This window comes from Chelonia mydas, chromosome 2 (assembly GCF_015237465.2).
Source record: "Chelonia mydas isolate rCheMyd1 chromosome 2, rCheMyd1.pri.v2, whole genome shotgun sequence".
NCBI classification, from domain to species: Eukaryota; Metazoa; Chordata; order Testudines; family Cheloniidae; genus Chelonia; species Chelonia mydas.
The window spans coordinates 72,049,823-72,072,268 of NC_057850.1; the positions used below are offsets into that span (position 1 = coordinate 72,049,823).

General features: G+C 44.7%; 1 protein-coding gene across 5 annotated transcripts in view; it reads left to right on the forward strand.

Moving 5' to 3' along the window:
- The window catches only part of PRKDC (protein kinase, DNA-activated, catalytic subunit), a 165,401-nt gene that overhangs the window by 93,829 nt on the left and 49,126 nt on the right, over positions 1-22,446 (forward strand). For all 5 annotated transcript variants that reach the window (XM_037892647.2, XM_043539641.1, XM_037892649.2 and 2 more), the window contains 10 exons: positions 117-228; positions 1,300-1,424; positions 1,840-1,989; positions 2,497-2,670; positions 8,530-8,628; positions 10,506-10,716; positions 11,360-11,549; positions 13,089-13,304; positions 19,540-19,652; positions 21,867-21,998. In XM_037892647.2, the coding sequence (XP_037748575.1) occupies positions 117-228; positions 1,300-1,424; positions 1,840-1,989; positions 2,497-2,670; positions 8,530-8,628; positions 10,506-10,716; positions 11,360-11,549; positions 13,089-13,304; positions 19,540-19,652; positions 21,867-21,998 (1,522 nt within the window). The remainder of the gene's footprint in view (positions 1-116; positions 229-1,299; positions 1,425-1,839; positions 1,990-2,496; positions 2,671-8,529; positions 8,629-10,505; positions 10,717-11,359; positions 11,550-13,088; positions 13,305-19,539; positions 19,653-21,866; positions 21,999-22,446) is intronic.

The following is a 22,446-nucleotide window of genomic DNA, read 5'->3' on the forward strand; positions in this document are numbered from 1 at the left end:
GATGCATGAAATGGAGAGGGGCAAAGAATATTTTTAGGGTTTTTTAGATGTCTGATTTTCATGGAACATCAAATACTAGGGTGAATGGACCACAGCTGATTTCCTTTGTATGTTAGGTACTTTCAGGCTTTGGCCAATAACATGTCCTTAATAAGATATAAGGAAGTTTATGCAGCTGCAGCAGAAGTGCTGGGACTTATTCTTCGATACATGGCTGAGAAGGAAAATGTGAGTGTGTTACATTGTGTCTTTTATCATTATTGTGTTAAAGACTGTTATATCTATAAGTCTAAACTGAATACCCAATTCTAGCTTCAAAATGAGAGAACATTAAATTTAATGAGGCCTCCCCAGAAGTTCGGCAATAGCAGAAGATGCTATCACAGGAGAATCAGAATTCAAGACGAGATTAGCACAAGCTGAGCACACTTTGCCTCAATTCTTGTGAACCTTTTGTCTTGACCGTGGCAGTGAATGGATCTGGGGGAGTTGTGTTCACCTCTTCTCTGCCAGTGGGACTGACAAATAGAAATTTTTCAAATACGAGGGAAGGTGAATAAAATGTTAAAGTTAAGAATTCTCAGGGCTCTATTTGATAGAAGATTTCTAGGAACCTGAAAATAGGGACTTAGAATGAAAATGCTTTCTCGGCTGCTGCTCTTGGACTGTAATTGTGGCACTCCTGTAAAGCAGGTATGTAGCTGTCTTCCCTGTCCAGTACATTCCATTTTGTTCATCCTTTCTCATTCTCTAGGGTGCATGATGAATATTGTTGAACCCTTGCGCTCTTCTCATTTTCAGTCTTATCCAGTCCTCCTTTCCTTTAAAAAAAAAAAAAAAAAAAAATCTGTCATTTTGAATGAGTAAGCAGGTGTGGTGGTGGTTAATATTCTGTGTGTACCTTGTATTTCTTTGCAGATAACGTTAATTTAATAGAAAATGGCTTTTTATAGTATAGTATTTTACTGGAAACCTGCCACACACCATCAGGAATTATTTAACGTTTGAAATAGGAATATCGTGTGATTTTTTTCTTTCTGTATTTAAGCTGTTGGTCTCTGCACAGTTAATAGAAACTTATAAATTGTTAGACAGCAGCTCTGTTAAAGCAGACTAGTTGTATTTCATCAGGCATGTTGTACTACTGCTGTGAATTGTCATAAATGTCAAGATTAAGCCAGTGAAGTTTCACTGTAACTAAAAATATCCCCCGTGTAATAGTACTGTTACATAATTTGAGTGTTCCTGAGTTTCTGGTGTTGGCATTTGTTTAATGATAAAATGTTTCTGATCTTTCAGATATTTGAGGGTCCAGTTTATGACTGTGTCATAAAACAGTTAAAACAACATCAAAGCACCAAAGAGGACAAGTTTATTGTGTGCTTAAATAAAGTAGCAAAGAACTTTCCACCTCTTGCTGACAGGTATAGTGAGATATGATACCCTGTATATAGAAAAATCATTATCTAATAGAACAGTGGTCCCCAAACTGTGGGGCTCACCCCCCTAGAGGGGTGCAGAAGAACGTTCAGGGCAGGGCCTGCACCAGACTCCATGGAGGGCAGGGAGAGACCACCGCCCAGACCAGCTCTGCTCCCAGCTACAACTCCACTCCAGCTGCAGCTCTGCCCTCATTCTCTTTCCTCCCCCATACCCAGTTCAGTCCCCAGCTCCACCTTCAGCCCCGGCTCCTCTGCTGAGCCAAGTGTGCAGTAATGGAGAGGTGTGCGGACAGATTCAGTTACTTGTAATGGGGGACACAACAGGAAAAGTTTGGGCACCACTGTAATAGAATATAACTTCTTATTTTTTGCTTTGTGGGCTCCTTATCATGTAAAGGTTTATGAATGCAGTATTCTTCTTGATACCAAAACTTCATGGTGTTCTGAAAACATACTGTCTGGAGGTGGTGATGTACCGTGCAGAGGAAATAACTGATCTCTACTTACAATTAAAGAGTAAAGATTTCATCCAAGTCATGAGTCACAGGTAAGTGGGCACATGACCAGTGCATGATCATCTTGGCAACCAGGGAACATAGTCTGAATTTTGCAGTGTTGTCTTTTTCTAGTAGTGATGCAAGTTTTACATTCCACGTGCGTTTACATTTCCAGTTTTTTTTCTTGAGAGCCTTGTTCTCTTCTTTGAGCAAATGTAGATTAGAAAATCTGGCAGGTTTTTTCTACTTCTCTTATTCAAATTGAAAAGTATGCCTGCTGTAGCTTTTTTCCTTAGCCATATGGTGAAATCCTGGCCCTACTGAGATCTGTGGCAAAACTCCCATTAACTTCAGTGGGGCCAGGATTTCACCCTTAATGTGTATTCAGTTTGGTTCGACAGATTTTTTTTTTTTTTTTTTTCAGGTAAACACAGAAATAGTAACTAAAAACATTTTTATGCAATATGAAATTGCTAAATATTACTTTAATGTTCAGCTGTATGTGTAACTCTAAATAGAATAATGAAACCAATGCAGCTGCTTTTTATCTCCTTTAGAGATGATGAAAGGCAGAGGGTGTGTTTGGATATCGTATACAAAATGTTGCCTAAGCTGAAACCACTAGAATTAAGAGAACTTCTTCCTGGAGTAACAGGGTTCATCTCTCACCCTTCTCCAGTATGTCGGGAGCGCATGTATGACATCCTGATGTGGATTTATGATAACTACAGGTATGGATTCAGTTTCAAGTAGTGTCTTCCAACTGGGTAAGAGCAATTATATAAAAGTGATCTGAATAGTTACTTTCCTTATGTAAAAAGTGAGGTGATGGTGTTATCACAGCACTGGGAGCAGAAACCTTTGAGTTCTACTTCCCTTTCTGAGGCTTGGAAAACTCACTTAAACCTTTCTATCTTCATTTCCCTGTCTGTTAAATGGGGATGATAATTGTGTACTTCTTCTAGTGATGGTCCCTATTGTATTCCACCGTGGGTCTACCCATGCATCCGGAGCCAGAGAATTTGAAAGGAGCATCCATTGGTCTGTGCATGCACCCTGGCTCACCTCCGGCCTCTGATGGAGGGGATAAAGGACAGGGAACCATCTCTCTAGTTTCTTCTCACCTCTGCCTGATCTGGGTTGGAACCTCCAGTGTCTGTAGTTTTGGTTTCGTCCTACAAGATAAGATTTAGATTTAGTGTTGTAAATGGTTTTAATAGCTTGTACAGTTTTTAGTGTTTTATAGATTTCTTAGTGTTTAAATTTAGTCCCTTTCCCTGTTCAAGTACTGGACTATGCCCAGGTCTCCAAGCTTCATATTCTGCACCTACTGCCCGCAATCCTTTTCGATCAGCGATGACTATCTGTATGCCTTGGGGAAGCCTGCATCGCGGTGAGTTGCAGTATCTGCCAATAATTCCTAAGCCTTACCCAAGAAGGGCGGAAACTTCATCTCTAGAAACAGCTCAGTCGGACTCAGGTCCGGGAACCATCCCTGAACATTGGCCTGATTCAGGAAGCTATGTGTCTCCTGGTGCGAAGTCCAACTCTGGTGTAGGAGCATCTAGCCCCACAGATGCCCCAGTGGGATCTTGTCAGGAATTGAGGAAGCTCCTACCAAATTCACTGTCCATTTTAGTCAATTTCACGGTGATAGGATTTTTAACATAATACACACCATGATTTTAGCTATTTAAATCTGAAATTTCACAATGTTGTAATTGTAGGGGTCCTGACCCATGAAGGAGCTGTAGGGTTGCAAGGTTATTGTGGGGGGGTTGCGGTACTTCTAACCTTACTTCTGCACTGCCTTCAGAGGTGGGCAGCTGGAAGAGTGGTGGCTGCTGGCTGAGAGCCCAGCTCTGAAGCCAGAGCCGCTGCCAGCAGCAGTGCAGAAGTTAGTATGATATTGCCACCCTTACTTCTGAGCTGCTGCCTGCAGAGCTGGGCCCTCTGTCAGCAGCTGCCACTCTCTGGCTGTCCAGCTCTGAAGGCAGCAGCGCAGAAGTTAGAATGGCATAGTATGATATTGCCACCCTTACTTCTGCGCTGGTGCTGGCGGGCGCTGCCTTCAGAGCTGATGCCTGGCTAACAGCCACCGCTCTCCAGCTGCCCAGATGTGAAGGCAGCGCAGAAGTAAAGGTGGCAATACTGCAACCCCCCTAAAAGAACCTTGTGACCCCTCCCCCCCACAACTCCCTTTTGGGTCAGGACCCCCAATTTGAGAAATGCTGGTCTCTCCTGTGAAATCTGTATAGTATAGGGTAAAAGAACACAAAAGACCAGATTTCACTCAGGAGGGGGAGACCAGATTTCTTGGGCCATGATGTGTTTTTCAGGGCCATGAATTTGGTAGGGCCCTACTCATAAGCATGAGACTAAGTCTTTCTTTCTCTAAATCCACTTCAGGGAAGTCAGATTCAACTCTGAGCAAACCCATCAGTTTGGCCTGTGGGGACTTAGTGTGTCCTTAGTCCCTGAGGCATGACAAGAAAGCCTATAAGCATAGGGCCACATCATCCTTGGCACCTCCCAAACCCTGAGATCCGCCGGCACTGACAAAGACCAATCATCAGCTTTGCTTGTCCACAGCACCAGCTTCATCAGCAGTTACACAATCTTCTCTGGCTCCAGCAGCTTGGACAAGTAGAACCCCTCTCACATCAGGGAGATCTGATCCATTGCTGTTCCACAAGCCATTTTTGCTCTCCTGGATCTGGAATTTCCTGCTCCAGCATGTCCCTCCATTTCCCAAAAGATAATATCACAAATGAGGGAGTTGACCACTGAACGGAGTTCGTCACCTGTCACATACGCAGAATAAAACTATCCTCCAACAGCCATTTCAACTATCCCTGCTACATATCCCTGCTGTTGTGGATAAATCCTAGTCAGGTATGCATGCCCTTCTCTTTTCTCCCTTCCTCACCAGACAGGACCATTATTACAGATGCATTCTTGTTCGGTTGGGGAGGCCACATGAACAGCCACAAAGCACAAGCTACCTGGACATCTTGAGAGCGCAGGAGTTCCAAGCTGTCCGGAAGGGATATGAGTCCTTTCTTCCATACATCCACGCTCACTATGTCCTTATAATGTGAGACAACATTACAATTGTCTTCTATGTCAACAAGCAGGGAAGAGTGAGATCTGTCCCCCTGTGTGCAGAAGTAGTTAGCCTGTGGAACTGGTGTCAGCAGTCAAATCACCCTATCAGCAGCTTACCTTCTGGGGAAGCAAAATGTGCTTGCAGACTCCCTCAGCAGACATTTTGCAGTCAACCATGAATGGGAGCGCCACAACTTGGTACTGTGTAATATTTTGCTCAGTGAGTCATCCCAACCAGGGATCTGTTTGCCTCTCAGATGAACACGAAATGCATCACATATTGCTCCAGAGGAGCCCTAAGTATCTCTCCCTCGGCAACGCTCTACTTCCTCAGTCAGGCCAGCTCAGCTATGTCTGCCCTCCGCTATCACTCCTTCCACAAGTTCTACACAGAATCCAGCAGGACAGGGCATGGGTCATCCTGATCACCCCCTGCTGGCCCAGACAGTTTTGGTTTCCCATCTGCCTATGCATGTCATCCCTACTACCAATCGTCCTCCCAATGTTTCCCAGGCTCCTCACTCAGTGGAATGGCAAGATCAAGCACTCGATCTGTGTCCATTACACCTCAGGGCTTGGTATTTGGATGGGCATTATCCTTAGAATGTTCATGCTTTGTAGCCATCCAAGACATCCCTTCTAATAGTAGAAAGGACTCCACTCAAAGATGTTACTTAGCTAAATGGAGGTGCTTTTCTTCTTGGGCACATCAAAGGACCATTCTCCCAGAAACAGCAGATGTTCCTCATCTTGGAGTGTATATCCTTTTTCTGAAGACATCAGGCCTGTCCATCAGCTCCTTGCGAGTCCACTTGTTAGCAGTTAGTGCATACCGTTCACCTTCTCAAGGCTACTCTGTCTTCTCACACCCACTAATCACCAGATTCTGGAAAGGCCTAATCACAGCCTTCCCATCTATTCAGAAGCCTACTCCCAGTGGGACCTGAGCCTTGTTCTCTCAGCACTCACAAAGCCCCCCTTTGCTTTTTGCTCCATGTCTCTCCTTTCCATGAAGGTCACTTTCCTTATAGCCATCTCCTCAGCTAGAAGGGTTGGCAAGCCTGGGGCAATATTCCATAAGGATTAGGTTTCTTTGCATCTACACCCCAAATTCAGTCACAGAGCAGGTTTAGAATTTTACCTTAACCAGTCGATTCACTCACCTGTGTTCTTTCCAAAATCACATGCATCTGCAGAGGAATGAAGATTCCACTCCCTCAGTGTTCAGTGGGGGCTTGGCCTTTTACCTGCAAATAACAAAACCTATCAGGAAGTCCTGCAACTGTTTGTTGCTGTAGCAGAAAGAATTGGGGGGCACGCCATCTCCACCCAGAGACTCACCAAATGGATCTCTGGCTGTATTCTACTCTGCTGTCAGCTGCAAACCTTCTTCCCTGCCAGGGGATAAGAAGTCATTCCACAAGAGCACAAGCAATGACTATGGCATCACTTCAGGAGGCGCCCCTCCTTGATATCTATAAAGAGTCCATGTGGGGCTCTGTTTACGTATTTGCGAGACATCATGCCCTGGTGCAGGACTCCTCTGCTGATACCTCCTTTGGGCCGGCAGTCCTCCCCTCAGTTCTGCTGTCTACTTGCACCATTCTCCAAGTACTTCTTGTCGGTCACTACAGTGGAATAACAGGGACCTTCACTTGAAGAAGAAGAGGAGGAAGTTACTGACCTGTAACTGGAAGTTCCTGGAGGTGAATGGTCCCTATCTGTATTTCACTACCCATCTTCCTCCTCTGCTTTGGATCTTTTCTTATTTACGGTAAAGAAGAAAGTGAAGCGAGGGTCCGTCTGCTCTGCCCTTTATCCCCTTGGTCAGAGGCACGAAGTGAGCCAGGACACATGCCTGAACCAATGGATGCTACTTTCAAATTCTGTGGCTCTAGAGGCATGGTGCACATGCGTAAACCCACAGTGGAATACATCTCAAAGAACCTCCATTTACAGGTCAGTAACTTCCTCTTACCTATCATGGATTTGTGAACTATTTAATATTAGTAAAGCACTTTGAGGATAAGTGCTAAATTTGATTTATGACAGAAAATTGGTCTTATTTCACCATTCTTGTGTGAATTCTTGTGTGTTGCTTTTCTACCTTTTTCAAGTTCTGTTACATTTTCATAGGGTAAACAAAAGAAGGGCTTGCCTTCTGTTGGGGAAAGGCTTGCCTTCTCCTCTGAAACTTCCAATAGTGTTGTTTCCCAAATTGACCAGCAGAAACTTCTGAGGAGTAGCATTATTTAGTTTCTTTCTACCTCTTCTTTCAGAAATAAAGTATCTGAAATGTAACCTGCCGTGATAACTGTTCTCCACTAGTCTTGGGATCACACGTCTGCTCGCCACTTACTAAGCTTTGTTGCTGTGTGGCTGTGTCTTCACTGCAGTGTAACTAGGCAAAGTCAATGCTATACCTCCCACTTGAGTTTGATCCCTCCTAGCTACGTTGCAATAAAAGCTATAGAGCAGGGGTCCCCAAACTATTTCAGTCGTGACCCCCTTCCCTCTGGGGGAGCAGGGGTGGGGCAGGATGGGGGAGAAGAAGCTGCGTTTGGGGCAGGACAGGGAGCCACCGGTATCTCTACGGTTGTCAACTTTCTGACTGCAGAAAAATGAACACTCTTGCCATGCCCCCTGCCACACCCCTTCTGAGGTTCCACCCCTGCTCACTTCATTCACCCCCACTCTGTCGCTCGCTCTCCCCCAACCTTGCTCATTTTCACCGGCCAGGGCAGGAGATTGGGGTGTGGGGGCAGGCTCTGAGGTTAGGGAGGGGGCTCAGGGCTGGGGCAGAAAGGTTTGGAGTGTGGGAGAGGGTGCTGGCTCTGGGAGGGAGTTTGCGTGTAGGCTCTGGCCAGGCAGTGCTCACCTCGGATGTGTCCCCAGAAGCAACCGGCATGTTTCTGTGGCTCCTAGGTGGAGAGGCCTGGGGGCTCTGCACTGCAGTTCCTGGTCAATGGGAGCTGCAGAGCCGGTGCTTGGGGTGGGGGAAACACTCAGAGCCCCCAGGACATCCCTGCGCCTAGGAGCCGCGGGGACAAGTATGGAGCCTGCCTTAGCCCTGGTGCGCTGCTGACTGGACTTTTAACGGCCCAGTCAACAATGCTGATGGGAGCCCCCAGGGTCCCTTTTCGACCAAGCATTCCTGGGTGGCGCTCCCTCCTCGGGGGGCTGGCCTGGGCCCACCGCACCCCCCTGGACATTCCTCTGTGTCCCCTGGGGGGGGAGGGGGGCATAGTTTGGGGACCATTGGTATAGAGCCTTGTCTCTGTGAGGGTTTGCATGAGGTTACTAACATGCTTTAGTTATCTCTCTTTAAAACAAACAGCAAACCATCATCGTTTTGGGGCAGCGAAGACATAGCATGTATGAGCCAAGTGCACTGCCATTATGTTTATTTTCCCCGTGTTTGTTCCTTTTGTTGCAAGAGAAAGAAATCAATAAGACTTTCTTTCTTTTTCATTTTATATCAGGGACCCAGAAAGCCAAGCAGAGGAGGAATCTCAGGAAGTGTTCAAACTAGCAAAAGAAATGCTACTTCAGGGACTGATGGATGAAAACTCCGGACTACAGTGAGTCGGCACACCGAGTATTATGATGGGTCAGCTGAGATGCTTAAGTCTTGAATGCGTTTTTGTTTTGTTTTGTACAACAGATTTTTTTTTTAGGCTATTAAGATACGTTAAGCAGTAAACGTAATAGTGACACCTTGCTCAAAAATTTCATGTTTGTTTCTGGAGATGGTTATCTTGTTTTTCCTTCTTAATTGGAAGACATAGTTTTCCCTATTTCAAAGTTTCCAGTTACATTTCATGAAGAGGCTAGGGCAATATTAATACTGTTAATCATGCTTATTATGGTAGTGCCTAAGGGCCAATCAAGCATAGGCCGCCATTATGCAGGGCAGGGACCATCTCTGACTTTGTGTTTGTACAGTTTGAAGAGCTTACAGTCTAAATAGACAAGAGAGACACAAGGTGAGGGAAGGGGTAGAACACATGTGATAGTTCCACAATTATTTTTGTGGAGTGTGGGGTTAGCTAGGAGGGGATATTCGTAGTAGAAAGAAAAGGAAAGGGAGGTGAGGGGGACAGGGCAGGGGAGATGAGTAAGATGGGCAGGTATGGAGTGAAGCTGAGGTGAAGAGGCTGTGAGGATGGAGGGGCACGGAAAGGGCTTGAGCTAATCAGTACAGGGCAGAGAAAGTCTGAGAACATTCTACAGTTTTGACTAGAATGTCCAGAAGTCTCTGCTTTGGCTGCTTCTGCTCCTGCCAGGTGGAGCCTCTGGCTGGCTTCTCTCTGCAGTTCTCTCCCAAAGCCACATGGTGGAAAGGCAGGGAGGCACCATCTGGGTTCTAGTGCCCCTAGACTGGGCAGGGGCTCCACTGCACATTTCTGAGACCAGGGCATGCTGGGGGAGAGATGGCTCTGTCTGGGCTACGTCTTATCCCAACCCTAGTGCAGCAGTCCCAGCTTTGGCTGCTTCTGGTCCTACCTGCTGATGCAATGTCACTAACAGTGATCAATTTGGAAAGTAAAGACAATATTATAAACTTTTTAAAGTATAGTAGAACCCTGTTTGTCCGGTTTAATTGGGATTGGGGCCAGATTAGATAATCAAAACTCTGGATAAACTGGACAATGGGAAAATACGATGCTGCAGCACCATCTAGTGGCCCCAGGAGAGATCACCTACTTCTGGCCCTGGAGTCCTGGTTGTTAGGTAAATGCAGAGAGCTGGTTAAGGGAGGGTTGGATAAACGGGGTTCTACTGTATAAAATTAACAGAAGGTTAACATTTTAAGAAGTGTTTGTATCCTATTCTCTTGCACTACATTTAGCTGAAATAATGAGAATTTGAAAAAATGTTAAGCGCTTGGTCTAAAGCCTATTAAGTCAATGGGAGTCCTAAATCAGTAAGTCTCTTTAGTTTATATTAGACTTAATCCTATGTTAATATAACACAGTCCCTATGCCAGCACCTAAAATTTTGATCTATAAAGACGTAAGAAATTAAGTCCAGTTTTGGAAGATAGTATCATCATTAACTTTTATAATGAAGCACAATAGGAAAAAAGGTGTGTTTTATATACCTGTGCCCACAATTTCTCTTTTGTTTGCATGGACATGATTTCATAATCATAACTAAAATTCCAATTTATGAAGTATAAAAATCCTTGTGACCTTACTAAAGTTTTTAATATCATTTAGATGAAATACAGATTGGGGGTGGAGAGTGGGAAATGAGATGATTAACATAACCAGTGTGGAATCGTTGGGGTAAAGAAATTAGTGGGGTAATATAGTCCAAATCCTAATCCTCCTTATATATTTTTTGCTATTCACTAGTTTTAAAAAAAAAAATGGAAGTTTTTTGAGTCAAGCATTGCGTAAGGCTATAGTGTCCCATTTATAGGTGTCCAAGTATGTTTTTCCTCTCTTTACAGATTGATTGTTAGAAATTTTTGGAGTGATGAAACTAGGTTACCTGCAAATACCCTCGATCGTATGTTGGCTTTGTTAAATTCCTTATACTCTACCAAGATAGAAACCCAATATTTGAGTTTAGTGACGAATTTTCTGCTTGAAATGACCAGCAAGAGCCCAGATTATTCCAGAAAAATGTTTGAGCATCCACTTTCTGAATGCAGATTTCAGGTGAATTGTAATATTTGTGTAATGCTATAGACCTATGCAGCAGTGTCCAGTTATCAATGTAGCAATTACCTTAATAGGAGTTAAATAGAGCTGAAGTAATGAAGAAGATTGTTGAACGTGTGCTGTGTTCTATATCAGTAACAGCTGAGGCAGTCATGGGTTATTCAAGTTCTTAGGAGTTTGATATTTAATTTGGGAGGATAACTTCATATTTTTAACGTGAACTTTTATTTTTAAAAAGTGAAGGTAAAAACTTACTTATAACTCAAGTGGTAATTTATATATGATGTATGCTAATTGTCAGAGATCCTTTTGTTAGATTATGTGTTATGTGCTAATTAAATAAATAAAAAGGGCACCTATAGCTTGGAAAGATAACAACTGAATAAATAAAGAATCAAATTGGGGATTCTAGTGTTGTTACAGCAGAATAGCAGAATTGATACTAAATGACTGCTTTGTATTTGAACCAGGATCATGCAATGTTACTGAAATATGAACAGCTGTCATATGGTTCTGTATGTTAAGGAGACCAGTCAGTACTGAATTTAAAGTGATGTATTACATACTAGCCATTTTATCTCAATGGTGGAAAAAAGTTTCAATTCCCTGTGCTCTTATTAAGACCTTTTTGCATGTATAGGACTTCCCTATTGATTCTAACTGGCGTTACCGAAGTACTGTTCTCACACCAATGTTTGTGGAGACTCAAGCTTCCCAAAGTGCCAAGAGGAATCGGTCACAGGAAGGATCCCTTTCAACTCCGGGGTCACTAGGTGGTCAAGTGAGGGCTACCCAACAGCAGTACGAATTCACACCTACACAGAATGTCAGTAAGTATAGATCAGCATGTTCTGGAGCTCTCCTGTTCCCTAAAGCAACAATTCTACTTTCCTTATTCCTTTTGTATATGCTTTTTTTAAAAAGCAAAGGTATAAGTAAATGTAATACTTTGTGTATCATTTTTATGAAAACATCTAAACACTCTGGTCAGCTGCAAATTGAAGTACTGTATATACTCGATCATAAGCTGGTTCGTTTATACGCCGACCCCCCCCCCCCCCCCCCGATGGATAAGTAAAAATGGAAAAAAATGTATGACCCATTCATAAGCCAACCCTATAATTCAGGGGGCAGCAAACTTTGGCTCCCGGACCATCAGGATAAGCCACTGGCAGGCTGAGATGGTTTGTTTACCTCGAGTATCTGCAGGCACAAAGGTAAACGTAAGTAAACGAAAAGAAAAGGAGTACTAGTGGCACCTTAGAGACTAACAAAATAAATGTGTTAGTCTCTAAGGTGCCACTAGTACTCATTTTCTTTTTGCGAATACAGACTAACACGGCTGCTACTCTGAAACCTGTCATTAAGTACACAAAGTGTCCTGGCGTGCCAGCTGCTTACTCTGACGAGCCGGGACAGCAACTGGTGGGGAAATTTTTTGTGAGGGAGAAGCTGGGGGTCAGAGGAGTAACCCCTGTGACCACCCCCCCACGTGACCCCCAGCCCTAGCCCAGGACCCCCACACTCTCCCTATCCCATCCCTTCCCACCTTATCTGGGGAGGGCCAGACGGGGCAGCATGGCCGCAGCATGTTCCAGCGGGCTGGGCTGGGCGGCATGGCCACAGTGTGCTCCAGCGGGTGGCGCGACCACAGCCTGCTCTGGTTGGTGGGGCCGAGCGGCACGGCTGCAGCCTGCCAGCCCTGGAGCTGCAGCTGCTTCGGAGGCTGGGGGGAGAGTAGCGTGGCCAGAAGTGGAGAGACTCTGGCCCCGCCTCTTCCCTCTGGCTCTGCTAGCTGTGCTGCCTCTCCTTGCTCTCTCTGTTGCGGGGAGGGGCTGTGTCCCACCTCTCCCTTTCTATACCCGTTCATAAGCCGATCCCCTCCTCTGGTGCTTCCCTTTTTTACTAAAAATATTCGGCTTATGAATGGGTATATACCGTATGTTACTAATTTGTTCCAGTTCCAAAATAGTAAGCCCTACACACTTAGTTTGCATTGATTGTTCTTATTTTTTTAAGCCTCATGTCCAATTAAAAAGATTGGCCTCCCAGATGAACATTTTACTTCCTGTTGTTCTATTTAGGTGCAAAAATGCAGCATTCATTAGATAATAATTGGACTCTTCTTTGCTTATGAGCAACATGCCTCAAGTGGCAAGTGACCAGGATTCATCACTGAATTTGGTCCACTGGTTGGATCATTAGCTTGCCCGGGCTGGATACTGATGGGGACCAAGATGTGAATGCTGATTTCCCCCCATAATTGGACTGTAAATATGGGAACTGTGCCCTTTTTGGAAGGAAATTTTGTGCATGTTTTGACTTAAATGAAGTCACAAACTGATATTTCATATTTCTGCTTTTTACAGGTGGGAGAAACTCTTTTAACTGGCTAACAGGAAGCAGCATTGACACACTGGCAGAGTATACAGTCCCTTCATCATCCGAATCATTGTCCTCATCCATGCTGTTTGCTAGCAAGCGGAGTGAGAAATCACAGAGGGCAACCTTAAAACCACTGGGACCCAATTTTGGGAAGAAAAGATTGGGTTTGCCAGGAGACGAGGTGGACAGCAAAGCTAAAGGTATCAATACCTTATTGATGCAATGCCAATGTTGTTTATGTATATAATTTTTTTTTTTTGTTAAAGAAAAACTGACTCTGTGTGCTAATGAAGTAGGTGGCAGGACATCATCTTTGGGATGTTGTAATGAAGGGACAATCTGGAAATTTTGCTTCCTGTCATATCTGATGTAAGGAGCATGTCAGATGTGAGTCCTTCAGTTTGAATGGGCTACTGTACCCTACTTAAATATATATAAATAGATATATCAAATGTGGCTGTTCATAATATAGGTGGTGGTTGAGTAGTGGAATTATTTAGGTGTCTACAAAATGGAAACTTGGCTAAAATGATAGGGTAAGTAACACCTCCATTGTCTAACACTAGCATTCCTTATTTATGTTCCTTGTTCTCTCCAAGATGACCAGAAAGCAAACGTCAGGGAAATCTATATTTCCTTGAATCTTCTAGATTTGTCTGAGTGTCTCCATAAATGAACCTAACAAGTAGTAAACATTAAAACAGTTACACCGGACCCTCTCTAGAACGCAGGATTTGGGATTCATGCGCAGTACCGCGTTATAGCGGGGACCGCGTTAAAATGAATTGCAATTAAAGTAATTAAATTTGGGATCCATGGCCGCGACCGCGTTTTATGTGAATTTGCGCTATATAGACATGCGTTCTAGCGAGGGTCCGGTGTATTTCTTTTTCAAATAATTTGAGTAGTGCCTCAGACATTTTTCAAATGGATTCCAATTTGGCAGCAGAATTAACTACTGTTCTTATAAATCAGTCTCTGAAAATGAGCTTTCACTTATCCACTCCATGTCTGAAAAACACTAGCATCGTTCTGGAATTGCTTAGAGGTTTTTTGTATAGTTAAAAATAAAGTGTGAGGCAGACAGCTCTGGAGTTTGACCCCTACAACATGGACAATGTACCTCATGCTGCCAGGTCAAGGTACTTCAACCCTGTTTTGAAAGGAACATACTCAAAGTAAGGCCATGTCTACACTACAAAAGTACTCCGATTTTACAGAAGTCGATTTTTGGGAACAGATTGTAAAAAGTCGAGTGCATGCGTCCACACTAAGCACATTAATTTGGCGGTGTGCGTCCACAGTACCGTGGCAAGCGTCGACATTCCGAACGGTGCACAGTTCCCACAGTCCCCGCTGCCGATTGGAATTCTGGGCTGAGCTCCCAATGCCTGATGGGGCCAAAAATTTGTTGTGGGTGGTTATGGGTAAATGTTGTCAGTCGACCCTCCCTCCCTCTGTGAAAGCAATGGCAGACAATTGTTTCGCGCCCTTTTCCCTGGATTGTCTGAGCAGACGCGGTAGCACGGCAAGCATGGAGGCCGTTCAGCTCACCGCAGTAGTTATGACCATTGTAAACACCTCGCGCATTATCGTGCAGTTTATGCAGAACCAGCACCTGAAAAACCAGGCGAGGAGGTGATGGCAGCGTGGTGATGAGGACATGAACGCAGATTTCTCTAAAACTGCAGTCCCTGGCAATTTGGAGATCATGGTGTTACTGGGGCAGGCTCGTGCCGTGGAACGCCAATTCTGGGCCAGGGAAACAAGCACAGGTGGGACCGCATAGTGTTGCAGGTTTGGGGTGATTCCCAGTCGCTCTGAAACTTTCGCATGCATAAGGGCACTTTCATGGAACTTTGTGACTTGCTTTCCCCTGCCCTGAAGCGCAAGAATACCAAGAAGAGAGCAGCCCTCACAATTCACAAGCGAGTGGCAATAGCCCTGTGGAAGCTTGCAACGCCAGACAGCTACCGGTCAGTCGGGAATCAATTTGGAGTGAGCAAATCTACTGTGGGGGTTGCTGTGATGCAAAGTAGCCAACGCAATCAAAGATCTGCTGATATCAAGGGTAGTGATCCTGGGAAATATGCAGGTCATAGTAAATGGCTTTGCTGCAATGGGATTCCCTAACTGTGGTGGGGCTATAGTCGGAACGCATATCCCTATATTGGGACCACCAGGGCAGACAGTACATAAACCGCAAGGGGTACTTTTCAATGGTGCTGCAAGCACTGGTGGATCACAAGGGACGTTTCACCAACATCAATGTGGGATGGCCGGGAAAGGTTCATGACGCTCGCGTCTTCAGGAACTCTGGTCTGTTTAAATGGCTGCAGGAAAGGATTTGCTTCCCAGACCAGAAAATAACTGTTGAGGATGTTGAAATGCTATAGTTATCCTTGGGGACAGCCTACCCCTTAAATGTCCTGGCTCATGAAGCCGTACACAGGCACCCTGGACAGTAGTAAGGAGCTGTTCAAGTGTAGGCTGAGCAAGTGCAGAATGGTGGTAGAGTGTGCATTTGGACGTTTAAAGGGTCACTGGCGCAGTTTACTGACTCGCTCAGATCTCAGCGAAACCAATATGCCCATTGTTATTGCTGCTTGCTGTGTGTTCCACAATTTCTGTGAGAGTAAGGGGGAGACGTTTATGGCGGGGTGGGAGGTTGAGGCAAATTGCCTGGCCGCTGAATGCATACAGCCAGACAGCAGAGCGGTTAGAAGAGCACAGCAGGAAGTGCTGCGCATCAGAGAAGCTTTGAAAACCAGTTTCATGACTGGCCAGAGTACTGTGTGACACTTCTGTTTTGTTTCTCCTTGATGAAAACCCGCCCCCTTGGCTGCCTCTAAATTCCCTGTAAGCCCCCCGCCGCCGCCCCCCCCCCTTCGATCACAGCTTGCTTGCAAAGGAAATAAAGTCACTATCATTGAAAAAACATGTATTCTTTATTAATTGATTATAAAAATAGGGAGATAACTCACAAGGTAGCCCGGGTGGGGTGTGGGAGGAGGGAAGGAAAAGGCCACTTCAAAACTTGTTGAATGACACAGCCTTCTGTTGCTTGGGCTGTCCACTGGGGTGGAGTGGTTGGGTGTCTGGAGCCTCCCACCCTGCGTTCTTGGGTGTCTCGGTGGGGAGGCTATGCAACTTGCGGAGGAGGGAGGGCGGTTAAACAGGGCCTGCAGCGGCAGTCTATGATCCTGCTGCCGTTCATGAACCTCCACCAGACGCCAGAGCATGTCCGTTTGATCCCATAGTAGCCCCAGTGTTGCATTATGCCTCCTCTGATCTTTCTGCCGCCACCTCTCCTCTTGTTCATCGGCCGCTTTCCTGCACTCTGCTATTGTGTCCCTCCACACAGCTCTGTCAGTGCCGGACGACTGTATGAGCTCAGAGAGCATTTCATCATGCGTGCGTTTTTTTCGCTGCCTTATCTGAGATAGCGTTTGGGGCGGAGGAGGGAGGCTTGAAACATTTGCAGCTGCTGGAGGACAAAAAGGGAGTGAAGTATTTAAAAAAATACATTTTTACAGAACAATGGCTATACTCTTTCACAGTGAACAACACTATTCACATTACATAGCACATGTGATTTTGGTACAAGGTCGCATTTTGCATCTTATATTGAGTGCTTGCGACTTTGGTGTTAGAGATCACACACGCAGTGCTGGGCAACAGAATTCGGCTTGCAGGCGGCCACGGTAAGCCATAGTCTTCCGGCTTCTGCAACCTTCATAACAGCAGCGCCCTCCTCTCCCATACCAAGCAAAGCACATTGAGTTGGCTATTTAGTACTGCAGTTTTCCTGTTTAACATGCAGCAGCAGAAACCAAACTAACTCCCCCCCCCCCCCCCCCCATCTCCCCCAATCCAATTCTCTGGGATTATCGCTTTACCCCTCCCTCCATCACATGGCTGGTATCAGGGAAGATCCCTGCTAGCCAAACGCGAACAGCTCGGTGCCAGTGCCCTCTCCCTCCCCTCCCCATCCCCCCCCCACCCACCCAACTGCGTGGCTAACTGCGGGGAGGATTTCTTTTCAGCCACAGGCAAACAGCCACCTCTGAATGTCCCCTTAATTAAATTCCCCTATTTCAACCAGGTTACCATGAACAATATCACTCTCCTGAGGATAACCCAGAGAGAGAATGCCAACAAACACCGGGACCATACGCTGCCAAGCTTTGTCATGCAATGATACCAGATTACTTGCTACTAGCATGGCATGGTAAAGTGTCGTTCCCTGGAGGACGGAATAAGGCTGCTCTCCCCAGAAACTCTCTGCAAAGGCTTTTAGAGGACCTCCAGGAGAGCTTCATGGAGATGTCCCTGGAGGATTTCCGCTCCATCCCCAGACACATTAACAGACTTTTCCAGTAGCTGTACTGGCCACGAATGCATCCCAAGTTCTCAGGGCTACTTAATCATTAAAAAACTCTTGCTTTTATAACATGTATTATATTTTAAAAGGTACACTCACCAGAGGTCCCTTCTCCGGCTTGGTTGGGTTGGAAGGGTATTTCAGTCAGGGTGATAAAAAGATCCTGGCTGTCGGGGAGAACGGTGTGCTGTGTGCTCTCCTCAAGCTCGTCATCCTTCTCCTCATCTTCCCCGTCCGCAAAATCCTCAGGCATGGCGGAGAGTACCCCATCATCGGAGTCCATAGACAGGGGTGGGGGTAGTGGTGGTGGCCCCCTCCTAGAATTGCATGCAGCTCAGCATAGAAGCGGCATGTCTGGGGCTCTGTCCCGGAGCATCCATTTGATTCTTCGGTTTTCTGGTACGCTTGTCTGAGCTCCTTAAGTTTCACGCGGCACTGTGTTGCGTCCCTGCTGTAGCCTCTGTCCCTCATGGCCTCGGAGATTTTTTGAAATGTTTTGGCATTTTGTCTTTTGGAACGTAGTTCTGATAGCACAGATTCGTCTCCCCATACAGCGATCAGATCCAGTACCTCCTGTTCGGTCCATGCTGGAGCTGTTTTTTGATTCTGGGACTGCATGGTAACCTGTGCTGATGAGCTCGCCTGGCCAAACAGGAAATGAGATTCAAAAGTTCCCGGGGCTTTTGCTGTACACCTGGCCAGTGCATCCGAGTTCAGAGTGCTGTCCAGAGCGGTCACAATGGTGCACTGTGGGATAGCTCCAGGAGGCCAATACCTTCGAATTGCATCCACACTAACCCTAATTCGAAACGGCGATGTCAATTTAGGGATCTGGGGCAAAAATTGGGGATTGGTCCAGCTTTGAGCAGGGGGTTGGACTAGATGACCTCCTGAGGTCCCTTCCAACCCTGGTATTCTATGATTCTCTGATACTTAACACAGTGCTCAGGGATTTCAGCTTGTAGTAGGGGGAGCCTCAGTGCTGGTACACCATAGTGAATTCAGCTCAGCACCTGTAGCTAGACTTCTAATAGACCCAGAATTAGCTCTGATATTCCACAGTGGAGAGAGACAGAGGTGCAATTGATGGTTCAGGCCCTCACAAAGGGGCCCACACCACCAGATACTAATACCTGTCTCCAACCTCTCTCAATTCACAGTTTGGGGGGAGGGATAGCTCAGTGGTTTGAGCATTGGCCTGCTAAACCCAGGGTTGTGAGTTCAATCCTTGAGGGGGCCATTTAGGGATCAGGGCAAAAATTGGGGATTGGTCCTCCTTTGAGCAGGGGGTTGGACTAAATGACCTCCTGAGGTCCCTTCCAACCCTGATATTCTATGATTCTATGAATTTGAGCGCTAATCCCCTCGTTGGGGAGGAGTACAGAAATCGGTTTTAAGAGCCCTTTATGTCTGGGGGAAAAAATGGCTTTGTTGTGTGGACGGGTGCAGGGTTAATTTGATTTAACGCTGCTAAATCTGACATAAACTCGTAGTGTAGACCAGTCCTAAGAAGAGGTAGTTCAGTTTCCATGCCAATCAATCCATAGTCTTCCTGTTGAGACTGCTAGCCGGGTGTCTGTTGTGTAAGTTGTTTATGGGCACCTGTTTACTAAGATTTGGACTGAGATCACAGATTTATTTCATATAGGGCCCCACTGAACAACCATTGGAATGATTCTTTTCCGTTACTGTCCTGGATTGGATTTGAACCATTGAGGCTTGAGATGGAAAACCATATAATCTATTACCAAATCTCTGAATCTTTTCAACTCTGTTGTTGACAGAAGCTGCGAACATGCTGAATGCTTTTCAGAACTTGGATAAAATACAATACTTGGCCTGAGGCGCTTACACTCTATTTATTACATAGACAACAGTACAATTCACTCACAAATTTTTACGTACTTACAGGTCAGACATAGAATGTACATGAGGAAGTGCTGATGAAAATTGATTGAAATAAGTTAAGGTTGTCTTTAAAGGGGATAGCTATAAGGGTGGATACTCAAAATGTGTGTGTAAATTGTTGGTGCTTACTCATTATTTATTAGGTATAGATGAACGGGCAGAAATTCTAAGGTTGCGCAGGCGTTTCTTAAAGGACCAAGAGAAACTCAGCTTGATTTATGCAAGGAAAGGTGTTGCTGAACAGAAACGAGAAAAGGTTTGTTTGCTTCTTAATAGTTAGAGATTAAAATCTTTGACTGACAGGATGTGTTAACTGTTTTTGAGAAGTCTGATATTTTACCTATAGAAGCATCATGCCATTGGAAAATTATGGCGTTGGGTACCATTGGAAGAACCTAGATAGGTTCTGTTACAGAGATGGTATCTGCGATTATGTTTTGCAAGTTTTATAATATATTATTGGTGTGTGTAAAGCGGAGTGTGACTTAAACTTCTCCAGTAGGGAAAGCGCTGGGGGTATTTACTCCAATCTCCCATATTGTGTGGGGGTATTGGACTATGTGATTTTGTGCACCATTTGTATCACAACTGCTAGGAGCGATGGTGCAAGTTAAAAATGAAGGGCTATTCTTAACTCTAAATTCCTCAACTGTTGTGGTATACTGTGAAACTCTAAAATTACTTAAATGTTTCTTGTTTGCAGAGGGCATAGTTTTCCAATGTAGATGTCTTATTTAGGTGCTTAACGTTAATGTGTCCTGTTAATCGGGGTGATAACCACCCACAAGTCCCAGTATCTTCAGTGAGAGTTGAGGGTACTCATACCTCTGAAAATCACCCCCTCCCCCCTTTTTAGATGTCTAAATATGGATTTAAATTAACTATTTTTAGATACCTACATTGGAAAACTGGCCAGTTTCTGTACTCTACTCAAGATCTGCAGATGCATGCAAACCTGATAACATGTCCAGTGAGCCCTGTTCTATAATGCATCTCTGACAGCGTTCACCCTCGGGTACAGAATATGAAATGGCTGATGGAGTAACCTGAAATGTCACAAACACAATGTCACAAATGTCACAAACACATAGTATGTGTTTGTACAGCATGTAGCACAACGGGGTCCTGATCCATGATGAGCTCCTAGGCACTATGAATAATAATATTTTAGCCTGTGTAAAATGTGATACTGGATTTCCTTCAGGGTTTATAGATTGCAGTTTACTATGTATCAAGTCTTGACAAAATTATCTAAAATAATTTGTAATAGCTGTTTATTTAGCCCATTCATGTTAGATGTGTAATATTCACCTTTCTCACATTTTTGCAGACCCTGATAGGTTTAATGAGGGTCATGTTACTAAAAATTGAAAGCATTGTTGCCCAGGAACTGATACAGTTGGACAAGAAAGTACACATGGAGGACAAAGCCTCACATCAATATTGTCATGTCCGATGGGGCAGCAGGAGCGAATAGATAACAAGCCAAAAAAAATTTCTAGTGCTCTGGGAGCTTCACCAAAGCTCTAGTTCCCCCATGACATATCTCTTGTAATCTTTTGAAAGAGTGATCCATTTAGGAGGAAGACGAGGCATAGAGCTGTGGAGGTAAAAAAGCCCAAAAGAGCAGAGGGAGGAAGAGGAAGGATTTGAGCAGAAGAAAAGAAATTGCAGTCTTGTCCCCTCACTAGCGTGCACGCTCTTCCAAGACGTAGAAATGCAATTCCAGGTGGTCCGGATAGCAGTAGCAACATATATGTAATTTTTTTGCAGGGAATAGGGAGGAAGCAAACCCCAAGCCCTTTTTACTGTTAATCCACCCTCCTGCCCCCTTGCGAAAGCCCATCAGTATTTTCACTTGTATAGAAGGAAAAAGGCAGAGGCATCTGGAGAGAAAAGTAATGTTTGTGTACACGAGAGAGTTGCACCTGTTTAGTTTAAGATGTAATTAAAAATGGATTTAGTTAAACTGGTGCAAAAGGCTGTTTGGACAGTCCTATTTCATTTTAAAGCAGGTTTATTTCTGTTTAGCTTAAAATAATTAGGAATAAGTTTAAGCCAAAATGAAACAAGCCATTCTTAAAACAGAGTGAATCTATAGGTTTGCGTACTGGTTTAGGCAAATCGGTTAAAAAATTGACTTAAGGTAAACTAATGCCACTTCTGTAGACAAGGCCTAAGATACAGTGGTACTAAGGAAGGGTGAAAGTAGCTTTAGGAAGAGGCTTTGTTTTTTGTTTTGTTTTTACAGAATAATCATTTTGGTGTTTGGTTTTAACTCCTTATTATGATTTCTGTAACTCTTTTTAGCCATTAACACTTATGAGAGTTTTTAAAGGAATTGTTAAACTTGATCACATTTATTATATCTCCTCCATTAAACCAGAAACAGATTTCACTGAGTAGGTATTATGTGATCTTTTGTCTCTACATGTAATCAAGGCTGCTTTTTTGCTGGCAATTGTTGCAGGAGATAAAATCTGAGCTGAAGATGAAGCATGATGCTCAGGTCACGCTGTACAGGAGTTACCGACAAGGAGACCTTCCTGATATCCAGATTGAATACAGCAGCTTAATCACTCCTCTGCAGGGTGTGGCACAGGTCTGTCTTCTGTTCACAAGTCACTAGCCAAATGTTCCAAAACTGTTCTCTGCCAGACAAATTGAGTATGTAACAGCCAAGCTTTTTTCAAAATGATTAGTGATTTGGGGTGCCTCAGTTGTGGGGTAACCAAGTTGAAGCACGTTAAAGGAGCCAGGTTTTCAGATGGTGGGTATGCAGTACTTTCTGAAAATCAGGCCCCTTTAAAGTATCCTAATCTGGGGAACCAAAAATGAAGAAAAGGGTATAGCTGGCCTTTCACTCTTTCCCAGTTGGAAATAGCAGCAGTTGTAGACTGGACTCCTCATCACTTTTGATGGTGAGGCTCTCACAGCATCTTTGGCCACCCTAGCCCACTCCTGCCCCATCACAGTAGTATAGCTAGGAATAAGGGTACATAAGTCAGGCTTCATGAATAGTTTGCCTAAACTCCAGTCCCACTAAAGAT